The sequence below is a fragment of the Cannabis sativa genome, chromosome 7 (assembly GCF_029168945.1).
Source record: "Cannabis sativa cultivar Pink pepper isolate KNU-18-1 chromosome 7, ASM2916894v1, whole genome shotgun sequence".
In the NCBI taxonomy this organism is placed as follows: Eukaryota; Viridiplantae; Streptophyta; class Magnoliopsida; order Rosales; family Cannabaceae; genus Cannabis; species Cannabis sativa.
In genome coordinates, this window is record NC_083607.1 from 54,393,769 (window position 1) to 54,411,860 (window position 18,092).

Genomic DNA, 18,092 nt, shown 5'->3' on the forward strand with positions numbered 1-18,092 from the left:
CTTTGTATATTTGTATATTCGAAGCTCTATATGTACATTCCTATGGCGGTGCGGTTCTTATATGTGTCGACATCTTTGGTCTGCTTTGATCTGCTTATTTTTGTTCCCTAAATGTTTTGGGATCTTTCAGGATTTTGATAAGGTTTGGCCAATCTTCGATTCGGCTCAATCACAGGATTTTCGTAAGGTGTGATTTTATGCTGTATCTTGATTTTAGTGTCGTTGAGAATGAATTGGATGTTGGGATTGTGGTTGTGGGCTGAATTCTCTTTTTTAGTTGAATTCACGACAGAATTTGTTGATTAGGTTGTTCAAGGGATTATTAGTGAGCCTGAATCGCAAGGTGCACTTCTGAGGAGCAATTCCAGGGTTTCATCCCTCGCTACGTGTTGTGGACCGAGGTTAGTGAGTTCTGACTTTGTCACTTATGTTTTCATGATTTAGTTTTTTGACAAAGAACTGCATTTGATGGGAGAAATAACTTTGGAAAATAACTTGAAAATAAAATACATATTCTTATAAGGTTGAATATCTTAGTTTTGGGGCATAGTTAATAATTTGCTTATAAGCTCAGTGATCCAGGGATTTTATAGAGACTATTCTAGCTGTCTGATGTGATCTAGGGATTTTATTTTGGTAAAAATTGTTTTTAATTAACAGAGCTGTGTACTTATAACTTTTTCCTTATCTGTAGGTATCTCAAACAAGATGTGAATGAAAAAAGGGCAGAGTAGCTAATGATGTCGAGACTGAGCAGATTGTATTGAGGATCTTCCTGATGGATTTCCTGTGCAAATAAGTTTTGTCGTTCAGAATCGCGGCTCAATCCCTCTTTTTCGGTCACAAGAAACTTCATGTTTGAATATCAAACCAGATATTATATGTAAGTACTAATTTTATAAGTTTAACCATTGTACATTTTTGTGGACTTTATGAATGGAGATGTCTCTTTTCAGTGTCAAAGAAGGACCAGAACTATGAGGCTACTAGACTTCATTTTGAGAATCTTATCAAGAGATATGGGAACCCCATAATTATTTTGAATCTGATTAAGGTAATCATTGTATTATTACTAATATTATTAGTTTTTTTTTTTTCCTATTGTCTTGCTTTTATGATAAAAGTTGAATACATAAGTTATATTGATAATCTTTATTAACATGTAGATTTAATGTTGCTTTTATTTTTTTCGTTTAATTTTAATTGGTACAGACACAAGAAAAGAGGCCTCGAGAGTCTATACTTCGAACAGAGTTTGCAAATGCAATTGACTTTATCAATAAGGATCTATCTGAAGAAAGCCGTCTTAGATTCCTTCACTGGGATTTTCATAAACATTCTAGGAGGTACGTCTGACGAAGAGTTTTAAGGTGTTTTCCCGTAGAGGATATGATGTTTAACTCTTTGAGATTTCACATTAACAAGATTTGCCTTTTCTTTTCGAGCAAAGCTACAGATGCCTTGCTACTTCTTGGCAAGGTAGCTGCTTATGCATTGACACTAACAGGTTTCTTCTACTGCCAAGTATCGCCATCCTTGGAAACTGACTTCTCTACTGAGAGCTCTTCCTCTGAGTAAGTTTGTTTAGCTCATTATTATGGTTAATTTCTTTTCTTTTTCTTGATATTTGATTAATGGGGGTCTTATCACATTTAAAATTTCCGTTTGTTGTGTTAGAATATTTGTATTCATTAAAGTTTGATTCATTTCTCAATAAACTGTATTTGTAGGGCAAACTCTGTTTTGTATGTTGCAGAAATAATAGTTTGAAAAAATAGGATCATCGTTTATTTATTTTCTAAACCTTTATCATCAAGTGTTGTAGTTACATTTATTGCATATTATGTCAAGTAATAACTTAACATTTTATATCAAAACGTATTGCATGTGCAGTTGTTAGCATACAGCTTCAGCATTTTTATAACTTTAAAATCATACTATTAACAGCCATTTAGTGCATGTTTTAGTTTGCTCTCACTCACTCATTTGCGTCAGTAAACAACTTGTTTGTAGTTGTAGTACTTTCCAACATTGTTTGGGATAGCCTTTAGTTCTGTGATTCTTGGTTTCTACTGCCAATGATCATGTGCTTAGTTGGCTTTCTTTATCTTTCTCCCTCTTTCTCCTCCCCTTGAGTGAAGCATATAGGTTGTTATTGTTATTGCTTTATTCTTAACTTTTTCGAAGTGTTTTGGAATAGGAAATCCTGTTGTTCTTATTGTCTTTAGGGTAAAAAATGGGTCATTTATGTTACAGGCTTTAGAATGTCATAAGATGTCTTTAGGGTAAAAATTGGGTCATTTATGGATCGTACAAACGTTGCACAGTATGCATATGGATTGGCTGCACTGGGACACCAGCTTCATGCTTTGGGAGTGATAGACAATCCAAAGATAGACCTTAATGATCCTTTGGCTGAGGACTTGATGAGTTTTTATGAGAGAAGGGGGACACATTGGCACACCAATATGGTGGCTCAGCAACTCACAACAAGGTAATTCTAAACTTCATGTCTCCTATTCACGCATTAGCAATTTTTTAACATGAATCACTATCTGGAATGTTTTCATTTATTTTGCTTTTACTTGTATGTTTTGTTTTCTGTAGTATCTGATATGGTACCTTATTAGCCCTTGTGCTCAATTTGCTTACATTTTTCTGAACTGTGATGTCAAACAAATATTTTCTCAGAGAAGGGGGCAATGGAAAGCGGCAACTCAGTCTCAGGAATTCTTCAGAACTCTTCAACGTTATTACAGTAATGCATACATGGATGCAGAGAAGCAAGATGCTATTAATGTGTAAGTTTACCACGTTAAGTATCATTCTTGTAACTAACACCTTGGAAGCATTAATTAAACCCTATACCCTTTTCACACTACCCAATAAGGTAGGTATGTAGTTAATTAACATATATAGAAAAGCGAAGAAAAACCTTTTTTGCGTGTGTGTTAATTAACTAAATACTAGATATTATTAAGAAATAATTAATCTTAATAATTAATTTCCTAGGTATTGAAATTTAGGTTTATCAGGGTTTTTTTTAATCTAAAATCTAGCTTCATCGGTTAAAACTTTTTCAAAATGATCAGACCCTTATTATAGCATGTAGCAATTAAGAAACATTCTTATAGATTAATTAGTGTGTTGCATGCCGTTTGTTATTCTATCATTTAAAATTGATTAATTTTCATGTAATTAGTACTTAGAGGAAAGAAGCAATAGTTTACTCTCTAATTCAGCTAATTAGTTGTATTGATCATCTGTTTTAGTAGTAAGAGTATGGAGATTAGGTGGTCAATTTTTTTCTTCTGAGTTTCAGAATTGTTAGGAAAACTCATACTCTTTCTCTCTTATAAATTATTAGTAAATAAATATAAAATTCATTCATTAATTTTGTTACATATTATTTGCTTTAAAATCTGCAAAACTTATGATTTGTTCCTCCAAATTTTCTATAAGTAAATATTAACTATTATTTAGTTATGACTTATATATACCCAAATTTATTTGAATAACCAATTATAATAGCACAAATATTACTTTAATAAAACAAATCATTCGTATGATCATACCTTCACGTACAATCTAAATAAGAAAAAATAAAAAAACTTAAACTTTACCTAAAACTAATATTTACGTGCCTCGGCACGTAACTCCTACCTAGTATATATATATATATGTGTGTTTAAAAATTTGTTGAGGGTGAAAATTTTGGTAATCAATTTTAAAATTAAAAAGTGAAAAAAAATTTACAAAACATGTTTTAAAATATTTCTACTTTTTTAATTAAAAAAATAAAAAAAAAGACAGATTAAAATATAAGTCTTTCTAAAAAAATACAATATATATGTTTTTAAAATAATATTAAATTAATTTTACAATAAATTAAAACTGCTAAAAAAGACACCAAAGGTAACCAACAATACCAAACCACAAATATCGTATTTTTATTGTTGTAATTCAATATTGAATCCTACATTAATCAATAGTAATCAATGGGAAGACATCACCTTGTAATAGTGTTAAACACGTATCATTTAGCAATGATATATTTATCATTAATTTTAATAAATATAATTTTACAAACTATATTTTTAAAATTAATCAAGTAAGAAAATATAACTTTTTTGCATACTCCACTATGGCTTTTTGGTGTTCTAATTTTATTTATTGAGTTTGTGTTTGATAAGTTGTAGAAAGGAAATGAGTTAAAATTGATGATTGAGCTCTTTAACCATTGCTCCATTTTAAGCCTCATGCCCTTGTCCACACTCCCGTATTAACTAGGGCTGAACGTCGGACAGGTTTTAAGTTAGCGAGTTTTAGACTTAAGAAAATAACATTCGTACCTCTCATAAAATGGATACAAGTTTGCGAGTTTCAGGTTCACAGGTGGCTAGGTCATAAATAGTTGAGTCCATCAGATTGGTTGGTTGACTTGTATTTTATTTATTTATTTTTTTTAAAAAAAATAACCTCCATTTTCTCCTTTTTCTCATCGCAATCCCAAATCTTAATCATATATTTACAATAATAAACTTTTTTTTTAAAAAAAGTAAAAAATAAAATAACATGCATGTACAAAGAGGGTTTCCTCATTGCAATCCCAAATCTCAATCACATATTTACAAAAATAATCCTTTTCCTAAACCCATTTGAATCATATATATTCTTCTTCTTTTTTAGGTACCTGTAGAGAGACATATGAGATATGAGATTCAATATTTTTTTCACTACACTATTGCTTGCCCAAAAATTAATCCTGGTGACATGGATATCAATATTTGACATAGGCAAGAAAAAAAAACATTCCCGAAGATAAGTGCCCCGAGTAATAGTTGTCACCTCTAGGAAGGGTTCATAGCCCTGGGCCTAGGTTCACTTCGGGAACTACAGAATGGGTGTTTAGATCTCTCAAGTTATTTCTTAGAAAATGGACTGCGAGCGAGCTTCCAAAAGGACTCAGACTTGGGAGCGCGAACCTATGGGTCCTTAGCCTGATGTGGAACGGTCACCTGTTAGAGAAACAAACTACGAGCGAGCAAAATGACTAAAACTTAGGATTGTGGACCTATAGGCACACCACACGCCGCTAATAGGACCAACCACAATCATGCTTGAAGAAATTCGAGCAATGCAAGAAATTGATCACCTCCGTGGGATTCTCTTCACCAGTCTAATGACTCTAGGCCACTTCATGACCCTACAAAGGGAAAGGGCCGGGCTTGCTGTCAACCTTGGGGGAGGGACACGAAAGCTCTACCATGAAGGTGGGGAGTATGAGATTCGAAGGGTGAAGACCAACAAACTACTCCACACTCAAAAATATTCTATGATGCACGTGGTGGTTGGTGTAGGTACTTCGTCTGAGGTCCTAATGGCCAACAGTATGAATACATCTCGTGGGTGCATGGAGATGTGTTGAACTTGAACAATCAGTTCAATTCCCTCTACAATGTCACTTTGAGGAAGACTATTTTGAAGGAAATAATCAGTATATTACTACGAGCAGTCGCTCATGAAGCAAACAATCAAGAGACAACTTTGTCGCTATACAAGATAAATCCCCACAGTTGTCAACAAGGCCACACGACTAGGAAACAACCATAAGGTCCAAGTCAATCAGCTTCTTTGATCAAGTCGAAAGACTAAAGAACCTGTGAAGTAAAATCTGCCAGGAACGACCAACTGATACATGCATCACCACCTGTGATGTAATAACCGCATGATTAGGATTAGTAGAGAAACTAGCATTAATTATCTTTACTTTATAATTATATGTAAATATTTATGTGGTAGGTCTCCTTTTCAAAAATGGGTATTAGAGTTATAATTTCTCAATTCCAGAGATTTTATTAGGCTCTAAGTGTATTATGTATACTAGATGTGAAATTTTCAATTTTTATAATTTTGCTCGGTAATGATGAAAAATACGATGGATGGTCATTAGATTCATATGGGTGAGTTTGGAACCTTCTATTTAGTGGGGCTAGCATAGGTGATATCTTGGAATATCGGGTTTAGGCGGGGTTATAGTTTTGGACTATTTTACCCGTAGACCTATAGAGTATTTAAGTTGGAAGTGAGGGGTAATCTTGGAATTTTTTCCCTTAGTTATTATTAATATTCTGATTATTATTATGTTTTAAGATATAGATTTATTTTATTAGTAAAATCATTTTTGAAGGATAAACAAAAGAAAAAAAAATCAACCTCTTTCTCTCTCTCTCTCTCTCCGTAGTCGGCCAAGGAGAACCAGACCAAACTAGAGATTTCCTCTTCTTTTCTCTATGATTTTGATGGATTTTAGTGGAATTCAAGTGGTGTAAACTCAAGGTAAAGCCCTAATATTATTCTTTTAAGTTTTTCTAAATTTTTAGTTGAGTTTGATTATGCAATTAGGGCTTTTGGTTTTGTCCGAACCCTAAGGCTTATTGGAGTCTTTTCTGGGTTAATTTAAGGTTCATCAGAACTGGTTTGAAGTTGTTTTGAAGCTTGATTCTTGAGTTGAGAAAGTTTGAGTTCAAGAACTCAAACTTGGCTTAACAATGGCGGGTAGCCATTTGAGTGGCCAATTGCCCCATTTAATTCTCTAAGGCTTTTATGGATGATCTAGTCTTTGTCATGAACTATAATAACAATTCTATTTGAAGACTAGACCCTCCACTAGAACCTTATTGTTGCAGCTGTTGTTTGTTTTGTTGGGGTTGGCTTCTCTGCTGGTGAAACCCCTGCTGCTGATTAGAGGACTGCACTTGAAAATTTTGTGGATGACCCCCTCCTTGATTATACCCATAATTATTATTTTGAGAATAGTTCCCAATGGATTTTGCTTGATCCATTGGCAAACTGTTCACATCCACTGGGCATGTGTTATAAGTATGAGGGCCCCCGCATAGCTCATAAGTGACTTGAGCCTGTTTTGCCTGCACAATCATTAACTTCATTAGGGCCTCCGCTTGGGCTGCCAACTTGGTGATAGCGTCTACCTCATGCATGCCTGCAACTTTCTTAGACTGGCTTCTTTTAATTGGCCATCGTGTTGGAATATGTTTTACCAGGATATAGATTTACTAACTAGTATGTTTCATTAACATCCTAATATGAATTTCTAAAACAATGAAATAAACACATATAAAGTTTAGAAAACCTTACATTGGGTGCAGCGGAATAATATGTCTCCTTCCACTCAGATCTCTAACCCTTGTATCTTGTCTGTCGCAGAGTATCACCAAGATCTGAGCCCGAATGTCCTTCTCTTCAATTTGGATTCTTCACAATCTTCCATACTATGATTGAGATACCACTTGATGTGTGTGGGCACTCACTCTATCACTCAAGGTTTCGAAAAATTGAAGAAGAAAAGAGGGAGAGAGAGGTTCGGCTATAGACAATAGGATATGAGGCTTAATTTTTCTAAAGGAAAAAATTTATCTGATTTCCATTCACATCACTCTCTCTTAAGTGTGAGCCATCACTGTCTATTTATAGGTAACCACTAGGTTTAGGTTAGGAAATACTAGGCATTAAAATAATAAAAATATTAATTGAAAAAAAAAAAAAAAAACTCATAAGTAGCCGGCCATAGAGTAATGGGCCCCACTTGGTATTTTTCCAATTTTTGACAATTTTCATATCTATTTTCTCAAAAATGCTAATTTTCCAATTCTAACCATTTAAATGCCAAAACTAATTATTTAATAACTAAAAAAAATTATTAAATAATATTGCCATTTAATATATTTATTAATTAGACATAATAAAGTCTTCCAATTAATAAATAAAACCTAGAATCTTTTTTCTTCATAATTTAGCACTTGCTTAATGAAAATTCATAAACTAGACATAGTCTAATTTTAGAATTATAATTAATTAATTAAAATCAATCATTTGAGTCTTACAAGCAGTATGGTCTCAACTAGAATGGGAACCATGGGCCTATATTACCAAGCTTCCAATAAGCTAAACTAGAATTTACCAAGTAAATTCCCTAACTTATTAATTCCTTGTTGCATCCATTCATAGAACTTGGAATTGCACTCTCAGTCATATAGAACGTTCTATATGTTCCACCATATAGATACGCTATCACATTTAACCATCGTTATAATCTCAATAATCAAAAATCCTCTATAGATGATTTACACCGAGTAGGAATAAATTTACCGTTTCACTCCTCAATGTATTTTATCCTTAAAACACTAAAATTTATGTAAATGATATTTTAGTGAAACATAATCACTGAAATAAGAGCTCTTCCATTTACATCTATTAAGCCAAGCTCGAAGGAAATCATCGTTTCACTCCTAAGTACCTATAGAAGCTATAGATTCCATATCTATGTTTAGCGCTCCCACTCAATCATACTACCATGTTCCCAAAATGTACGTATCACCCTGACCAGAAAGTAGGTTTAACTAACAAATCAAAGAACATGAATAGCACTCCTGAGATTGAACCTAAGCATATCAGGATTAAGATCTTTTGATCTAAGATCAACTAGTGATATTGACTTAGAAAGATACAACGGTAAGATTATAATATCTTAACCAAGATCAATATCGGTCCAGTCCAATGTATACTCCATACATTCGAAGCTAGTATACTTTGCCAATGTTCTGGAAAGAACATAACACTTATGCAAAGTGTAAGTACACTTCATCGCTGATTATCACATCAGTGTAAATCCAATGCACTGATGAAACAGGGACTTTGTCTTTCGAAGCATATAATCACAATCACATTCCACTGTGTTGACATCACTGTAATTGTAAATGACTATATGTTCTGGTATTAACAGATTTTGTACATATATTAAACCACAAACATGAAAACAACATGTAAACATAAATGACTTCTAATTTTTTATTGATAACAAATCATATTAGATTGTAATGGGTTTTATTTAGGGCATAAAATCCCAACAAACTCCCACTTGCACTAATCATAAAACAAGTTGTGCATTTCAATCAATCTATTGTCTTGATCTTAAGATCAAGTGTAGTATATTTAACTCAATCCAAATTTCTGGAACCATGTTCATAAAACATTATGCAACATCCTTTACTATATGCATTACTCATCAAGGGATACTAAAATCCATACAGCTTATTAAGTACATCTGAATAAACAGAAGACATATCTCTCATTCTTTTAAAGAATGAAATAGAGATAATACAGTGTAGAATTTTCTTCAGTTGAATAACTTTTTGGTAATTTTTGAATTTACAAAGTTATATATCTTCACTGATGGAGCTTGAATTATTATAGATGGGTTTTTACACTCTTCTAGAATAACTCCTCCACCCCCAGAGTAACCACCATCTCAGATTCTTTATGAGTTGGTGCAGATATTAAGACTTGTAATATATACATTTCTATTATCTAACATATAGGTCACTTTCATAAATCTTTCTTGATTGTCCCTTAATGTTCCTTGTTTGATTACATCTCAAATGGCTCCCACTCAACAGTAGGAGTCTGGTTAAATTCATACATAAAAGTACATTTAACCTCTTACTATTATTTTGAGGGATATCTAGTTGTGACATATTGTTTTAGTCTGAAACTGTAAGTTCCTTTTAGACTAAGTCATCAACATAGCAATCTAGTATTATAAATTGAGTGTAAAATACTTGCTAGAGATTAAGTAATCAATAGAGATACCATAAAATTTTATGAGGATTAGGAATTTTTGCCCAAGTCATTCGAATAGACTATGCAAGAATTCTATTATCTTATTCTCATAATTCTGATAAGTTATTTCTATCCATATGAATGGTTTGATTTACTTTCTCAGTAGTGTTCTAAAGTTCCTATCACAAGTGTCAACCAAATAAAGATGGGTTAATAATTTTAAAATTCTCCCACTCAAATATGGTAGTGTGATACAACGTCAAATAACTTTATTGGTATCAATTTCTATTACAACAGTAAAATATTAAATGGAACATAAATCAAGATCAAGAATATATTCTGATAATTTGCTAATTCATTATATTTCATCCATGTTTAAAATATGTGTCACAAAGAGTACTGTGGTGTATTGAGTATAGTCCAGAGTTCAAAATGAACTACATATTTTAATAGTATAGTCCACCCCTAAGTATATAGAGATTATGATCCACCCCTAAGGGATATAGAGATCATGGTTTATCCCTAAGTATTATAGGGATCATGTGGAGTTATGAATATAATCTAGAGTTCAATAGATATAAAAGATCGTTGAACTGCATATTATTCTTAACTTTTTCCACCCCTATCAGATCAAAAGATCTTTCTATTAAACAAATTCTTAATAATTGTTTTAGAATTAACAATTACTCATAAACATAGAAATGAAATTCTAACTGTTTATGTAGCATTAATTCTTTGCAGAGTTGAAGATACTATAGAATTTGTATCAATAATAAAAACACATACACATACAATCATTAAACATATAAATATAATTGGTACTGACATACACAAGATAAAGTAAATGAAGCTCAATTCATAAATGCAATTCATTTTTCAAAATAGAAAACTTTATTAAAAAAAATTCTCCAAAATAAAAGGAATTGTCTGCAACAATATGAAAAATAGGGAATAAAATCCCAAACTAATAATTGAAATCCAAATTGTTCTTAAACTAAAACAATTAATTCAAAAATAATAAAAGAAGATTTCGAGCTTCATCTTCATCTTGGACTAGCTCCACCCATTTGTCCAACCATCTGATTCAACTCTCTAAGATAGCATCCGAGTTCAAGCAGCTGGACCTACTCATTACTCCCACTCAACAGCAGGTGTCTGGTCTAAGATATTCAAAAGCATATCTTAGACCTCTTACTGATGATCCTAAGAAATTCTTTCATTTGCCTCTATCTTTTCTGGAATAGTTGAAACTTTTCCTTAGATAAATAAAATCTATGTCTAAAAGTCGAGAAGCTTCTATAGATTGCCATTAGAAAAAAAAAATGCTCAAGCATCTTACTAAAGTAAGTTGCTTGCACTAGAGTAAGAAAATTACCAGGCATGCCACAAGCCATAGGTTTAGATATCTCAAACCTATACTACTTGGAACAGGAAGTTTTGTTAAGTCCATTGAATAGACTTATTTTCAAAATTTCCTTTCTTGTCCTTGTAATAGAAAACTTTTGGTTGTTCCATATAAATGGTTTCAACAATACTTCTTCTTCAGCCCTCGCTGAACTCCTTTCTTGCCTTTTGTTTCTTCTATTTTTTCTACAGGTTTTCTCGATTTCACGATCAATGGGCAATATGAAACTTTGTCCCAAACGTCGCATGCACTCCCAGTGGCTGAAATAGAGTAAGAAAAATTTAAAAGAAGCAGATTAGCAATAAGCAGAAAGAATTAACTAAAGTAGAATTTGATCTAATTTTTATAATATCAATATTTAATCAATTCCCCGGCAACGACGCTAAAAACTTGTCAAACAAATTATGAGCAGTTACGCAAGTATACATAATCTATTGTAATTTTAAACTCACGCAGGTGAGGTCGAACCACAAGGAATTGTTATTAAGTACCACTAAATTAGATTTGTATTTCTATTTGGTAAAATCGAATAGAAGATTGAAGAATTAAATATCTGAAAAAGTTAAAAGCACGAAAACAGCAATAAAAAGTGTAATTAATTATGTCTGAATGTTTAGGAATAAGAATTTTGTTCGTGCAGTTTCCCTACTTGTTAATGTTAATGTTTATTATCTCCCTTTTGGTGATGACAGATTATGAAATCAACCCTAACTCTTCTCAGATCATTAAGGTCCTAAATCATATGTCATTTTCTTGCATCTCTGAAGTAAATTAACATATAACTTGCATTAAATTCAGAATCTAAAATTACACAAGCTATGTAAATACTCTCGTTTTACATCAAAACTTATGTTTGTCCTATTAGAGCATTCTTAATATTCACTTCTCAGATTTCATACTAGGATCATAATTCACATTTAAGATGACCAGTCTAAAATATGTCACTCAAACTAATAAGAACAAATCACACAATAAGGGAGGAAAACTAATGATCACATTAACTAAATTAAAGAAACATCATTGCAATTATCATATCCCTAAGTTGGGAGTTTAGTTCATATTCATATCCATAATAACACTAAAACAAAATTTAACATAAAAAAAAATAAAAGAAGAAGAAACATACTGATGGTGGAATGAATCTGGACTGCCACTCTACTCTTCTTGCAGTCCTTGACTGCTTTTAGGTCTAAAATTCTCTATCCTTGATTCCTTACTCGCAGCCTATTTAAATAGATTCAGTCTTAGACTTTAAAGAATCGAGAAAAGACAAATTTGACCTCGAATTGTACGGAACCTTACCGCGGCGAGATCATCAAGGCTAATTTCGATGGTCCCTGCCAGGGTCTCGCCGCGACCATAAATAAATCCGCCACAGCAAGGACTACTTTGGCCGCGACCATGGATAAGCTCGTTGCGGCGACTGGGCCAACTAGGTCACCTCCATTCTGCCTAATTTTGGCAGCGACCACAAATAAATCCGCCACGACCAAGAATGAACCAAATGCTATGTTTTCAATTATCTTGACTCGCATTGGTCTTTTTTCACACTTTTGAAGACATGGACTTTCAAAGTTATAGAAAACCTGAATACACAAAAAATAAGCGTAATTTCGCCCTAAAAATATCACAAATGACTAAAAATAACTTTCATTAACACCCGAAAGCTAGGCTAAAAATAGCATAACATTACCCAAAAGAGTAACTTTGTTACCTTTTGGGTAACCCCAATTGGTAGATACCAATTTTATTTTTTATTTTTTTTTTGTCAAAAAAATTAAAAATAAATAAGATACCCAATTTTGGTTAAATGCATTAGTTTGTTCCAATTAAGATTTTAAAGTAATTGGAAAATTAACAACTTTCCAATTTTAAAATTTTTAGAAAACTCTGATTTTTATTATGGAAAATTATAATTAATTAAAATTGAAAATGGAAATAACTTTACTATTTTATTATAAATATGGAAAAGAATGATAAAAATTTCCTTTTTTATCAAATTATTTATTATTGGATAAATAATAATTATTTTTATTTTTTAATTTTTTTTAGAATATTTGAACTAAAGATTATAGGTTCAATTAAAAATTAAATTTATTTTTTTTCTTAAATGATTGATTTTCATTAGTTTTCATATTTTATATATTTGTTAGTTGAGATTTAAATTAGTCATTTATGATTAAGTTGATGATAGATTGTACAATTGAATATTTTCATTAATCAATAAAGAGAATTTAAATTATTCATTTTTGACTAACTTAATAATAAATACTATTTATTAATATTTTTTAAAAGTGCATATACATACATTTATCATATTTACTACCTTAGAAACATGATTGGATCTATCAAAAAGTGTGTTGAGACTATATATATATATATGCTTTCAATTGGGCTTAGATGCGACCATATGTATGTTATGTATTTTTATATTTACTTTGGATTAAGTTAGTTAGAATTATTTTGTTAGTTAAGATCTTTCTGCTGTAGCTTTTATAATTTAGTTACAAGTTGGTTATTTTCCAACTAACACTTTCTTGATGAACCGAGCTATATAAGCTCATTTCTCTCAATGTAAAATTCAGTTGAGTAATAACAAGATTTTGCTATGTTCTTCCTCTCTCTTTCTTTCTTTTCTTATATAGTATCAGAAGAAATCTTGTCCACAACTTTCATGGTAAGACCTTCGACTCGTTCTCAGGATGGTGGTGCTCCTCCATTGACAATCGACAACCAAGCAGCAGAGGTTAATTCTGATCCTGTTCCTGCTCCAAATTTCTCAGCTATTCCTCCTCGCAATCCACCACTTCGGCCTCAATCTCAGAATACAGATCCAACTCCCTAGGACCAATCCACCATCGTTGATGACAACACGACTCAGGCACTCAATTCTCGATCCGTTGTTGATGATCATTCCAGTCCCTTCTTCCTCAGCACCGGCGATCACCCCGGCCTCGTGCTTGTGTCCATTGTCCTTAACGACACCAATTATCAACCATGGAAACGAGGCATCACTATGGCTTTGACTGGAACAAGATTGCATTTATCAATAGATCTCTTCCTCGTCCCGAACTTGGTAGTCCCTATCTCAACTCTTGGTTAAGATGCAACAACATGATCATGTCTTGGTTGATTAATTCTGTTTCCTCTGAGATTGCACAAAGTATAATGTACTTTGATTTGGCTACTGAAATGTGGAACGATCTTGCTGAGTGTTTCAATGAAGGCAATGGCCCTCGGATATTTCAATTGCAGACCAAGCTCACTCGTCTTCAACAGGGTGATCACTCTGTTTCTGCATATTTTACAAAAATAAAATTCCTATGAGATGAGTTGAAGGAATTGCAACTAATAACCACTTGCACTTGTGGTGCAATGAAAATTTTCTTGGATTACTACAACCAGAATCAAGTGCTTCAATTCTTGATTGGTTTAAACGAATCCTTTGCTTCGGTTTGAGCTCAAATTTTTCTCAATGAACCAAGACCCAATATGTCCCGTGTGTTTGCCATGATCGTTCAAGAAGAACGTCAAAGATCACTTGGCTCTGCTGATGCAATTCCACTGGCTGCTGCTTCAAGTTCTACCAACCCTCCAAGAGCGAAGAAACCTTGGCCATCTTGTTCCAATTGTGGCAAACTAGGCCACTTGGTTGATAAATGCTATTTCATACACGACTTTCCCCTGTTATGGAGACAAAAAGAAACAAGACAAGGGCAAAGCTAAGGCAAATCTTGCCTCCACCAACAACCCCAATTGTGACACTGATGGAATCACTGTGAGTGCTGACCTTTCTTCTCAATGTCTGCACCTGATCTCCGTCCTCAGTCAGCAACTTAGCCATAACAACCATGTTGATCTTTTTCTCTCTTTTCTCATATGTATGGATAGTAGTTGTTAAATAAAACTTAGGGAAATTTACATGGTATATTTACTTTTGCCATTTTTTTTTTCTGAAATACTGTCAGGTGGTATTTTTTTTTTTTTTTACTTTTTTACTGTGTATTTTATTAGTTTCATACTGCAGTATACTGTATTTATTTTTTAGTTTTTTTTGTTTGTTTTAGTGTTGTTTTACGGTTGTTTTCCATAATTTATTTTTTTAACGTCGAATTTACTATTCTTACTCCATCTTGCTGAAATTAATGATTATTTTCTGGGTGTTCTCGTGGTGCTGTGGTGGTTATATCTGTGGGTGTGGAAGATGGAGGCTACAAAATAACTTCTTCCTTCTCTATGGTTATTTTGTGGTTAATTTTTTATTTTGGTTCTCCTAAAAATATATTTGACGAGCTCACTAGAAAAAAAGTTTTGAGGTGTGGGGTTCTTTTATATTTTTTTAAGTGGTTATATCTGCTTATTGGTTTACATTTATTTTTGTGTTGTTTTAGTAGTTTTTTTGTTCTGATTTTTTAAGATTAGGCTTGCAAATATAACTGCTATTGCATTGGGTATTGGGGTTGTGTAGAACATTTTTTATTTTTTTTAATCATGTTTTCCTCTCTTTTGTTTGATTTGTTTTAGTGTTATTTTACAGTTGTTTTGCCATGATTATTTACTTGACGTCAATTTTTCACTTTTTTTTTTCTCAATCTCACCAGAATTTATGGTTGTTTTCCAATTGTTCTTCGTGTTCCTGTGGTGGTTCTATCCGTGAGTGTAGAAGATGGAAGCCTCATTTTTTTTGGTGTTTACAGTATAAAAGAAAAAAAAAATGGCCAAGACAGTATAAAAATAATTTTTGCAGTGTGACCGTATTTTTGTAAAAATTAGACCAAAAATCAGTATTTTTATAAGTTTCCCAAAAACTTATTAGTAAATAGATTTTATTTAGGCGTAATAGAACAAGTGAGGTTGTTAATTAAGATAAATCTAGTGCACAAATACAATTAAGATTTTATTTATATGTGAAAAAGTTAAAATATAATTTCTATTTTTATCAAAAGATAATAAAATTACAATAAAATTGAGTTTCATTTCAAGCATAAAATCCCAACACATGTTTTACATAAAATTCCTTACAATAACTACATACATATATGAATGAAATAGTCCACGTGAACATGATTTTATACACGATAAATATATAATTATACATAAACAAAGATGAAAAAAAATAGTTTGGTGATTCGTGAAGATCAATGGTTATCCATTATTCTTATGGACTTGGCAGTGGTAGTGGAAGAGGTGGAATGCTCTGTTCATTCCTGAAGAAATTTTGGGGATCAACTTTAGTCTTCACATGAACTAACCTCTTGAAATTGTCTTTCCCGAAATACTTTCTACCCCAAATACTTGCTTGTGTGTAACTCGTGGGTCCCTTGTCGTTATTTTTACCCAAGTCAAGATCTCGATAGTTTACATATGCACTTCTTGGGCTTTTGGACACATAAGGAGTCATGTACTTGTAAACACTTCTAGGCCAATTGATACTCCCATCATCATCATCATCATCTCCTGGTTTCTGAACCCATTGAGCATAGTAGAGAATTTTGTAGAGGTTTCCGGCTCTATGGGAGAATGGAATCTCTGATTCAGAAATCTCATTCATTTTCCCACCATAAGGAAACAACTGAAAGAATCCCACTCCAACATCTTCTTCATATAACTTTTCAAGCATTGTTTTCAATACATTTTCTGGTATAGTTTTCTTCACGTAGTCAAGTTTACCTTTGAATGAAAACAACCATTGTTGAGTTCTATTAAGCAAGTTTTCCATCTCAGCTCCAATAGGGAATCCAGCAAAATAAGAAACAGACTCAATCCAGCTCATTTCATTGCAATCTTCTCTTTTCAAACCAAACTCAGGAAAACTCTTTTCCATTAATGAAAGAAGATTATCCACTCCACCAAGAAACAATGACAAGAATTGAGCTTGGAGTATAACCTTATTATTTTGGGTAGAATTCACAGTCGAGAACCTAATTAAGATAACCAAATCATCATCCAACTTATCAGCAATGTATTGCCACTTGTTCACAAGCTTCATGGTCTCATTTTGGCCCAAATCCCTATTAACAATGAATGTTGTCACTGTTGATGGGACAGGAACCAATCTGATTTTCCAAGCGAGAACGATTCCAAAGCTTGCTGCTCCACCACCACGTATGGCCCAAAACAAATCCTCCCCCATTGATTCTCGATCAAGAATTTTCCCATCAACATTAACAATGTAAGCATCAATGATATTATCAGCTGCTAGGCCATATTTTCGCACCAAAGGTCCATAGCCACCTCCACTAAAGTGTCCACCAACGCCTACCGTAGGGCAAAATCCAGCAGGAAAGCCGAGATTTCGACTTTTCTCGGCAATCCTATAATAAACTTCACCAATGGTAGCTCCGGCTTCAACCCAAGCAGTTTTTTCATCCACGTTTACGTTGATAGAACTTAGGTTTCTCAAGTCTATTATGACAAATGGGACTTCAGAAACGTAAGAGAGGCCTTCGAAATCATGGCCACCGCTTCGTGTTCGGATCTCTAACCCATGTATCTTTGAGCAGTAGACAGAGGCTTGGACATGGGAGGCGTTTGAAGGTGTAACGATAACGAGTGGTTTTGGAGTTGAAGGGAAGGAAAATCTTAGGTTTTGTATGTTGGAGCTCATTACAGAGATAAACGACGAGTCGTTTCGAGTGTATGTGAGTTCAGCCAAAGTGGTTGTGTTTGAGATATTGTGGGACAAACATTGAAGGAAGTCCTCATGTGGTTGAGAAGCATTAGTAACTATAATGCAAAAAGATAACAATGAAAAGAAAGCTAAGTAGTACTTCATTTTTCTTCGTAAAGTTTTTGCCTTTTTGGTATGTACAATATCATATAAGTCTCCCATATTTATATAAAGTTATTATATGCTTGCATTGACAGAGTAGTATTATATGAATATATTTAATATATATATCTATGAAATTTCAACGCGTATAAAGTTCAGATTATTACCAAATTATTTGATCTAGTTAAATGCTTACTCGGATGATGATACTACTAGTTCAACAATTATAAATTAATACTAACAAGTGTGTAATTTGTTTTTTAAAAAAGGATTTAT

At 32.9% G+C, this 18,092-nt stretch overlaps 1 protein-coding gene and 1 pseudogene across 1 annotated transcript; one reads left to right on the forward strand and one right to left on the reverse strand.

Annotated features, from left to right (window-relative positions):
- The first annotated feature begins 42 nt into the window (after positions 1-42).
- LOC115696703 (phosphoinositide phosphatase SAC3-like) lies at positions 43-15,110 on the forward strand (annotated as a pseudogene).
- A 936-nt stretch (positions 15,111-16,046) lies between these two features.
- LOC115697019 (cannabidiolic acid synthase-like 1) lies at positions 16,047-17,847 on the reverse strand. Its single transcript, XM_030623918.2, has one exon. The coding sequence runs from the start codon at positions 17,817-17,819 to the stop codon at positions 16,203-16,205; it is 1,617 nt and encodes a 538-aa protein (XP_030479778.1). The 5' UTR covers positions 17,820-17,847; the 3' UTR covers positions 16,047-16,202.
- Between the last annotated feature and the right edge of the window lie 245 nt (positions 17,848-18,092).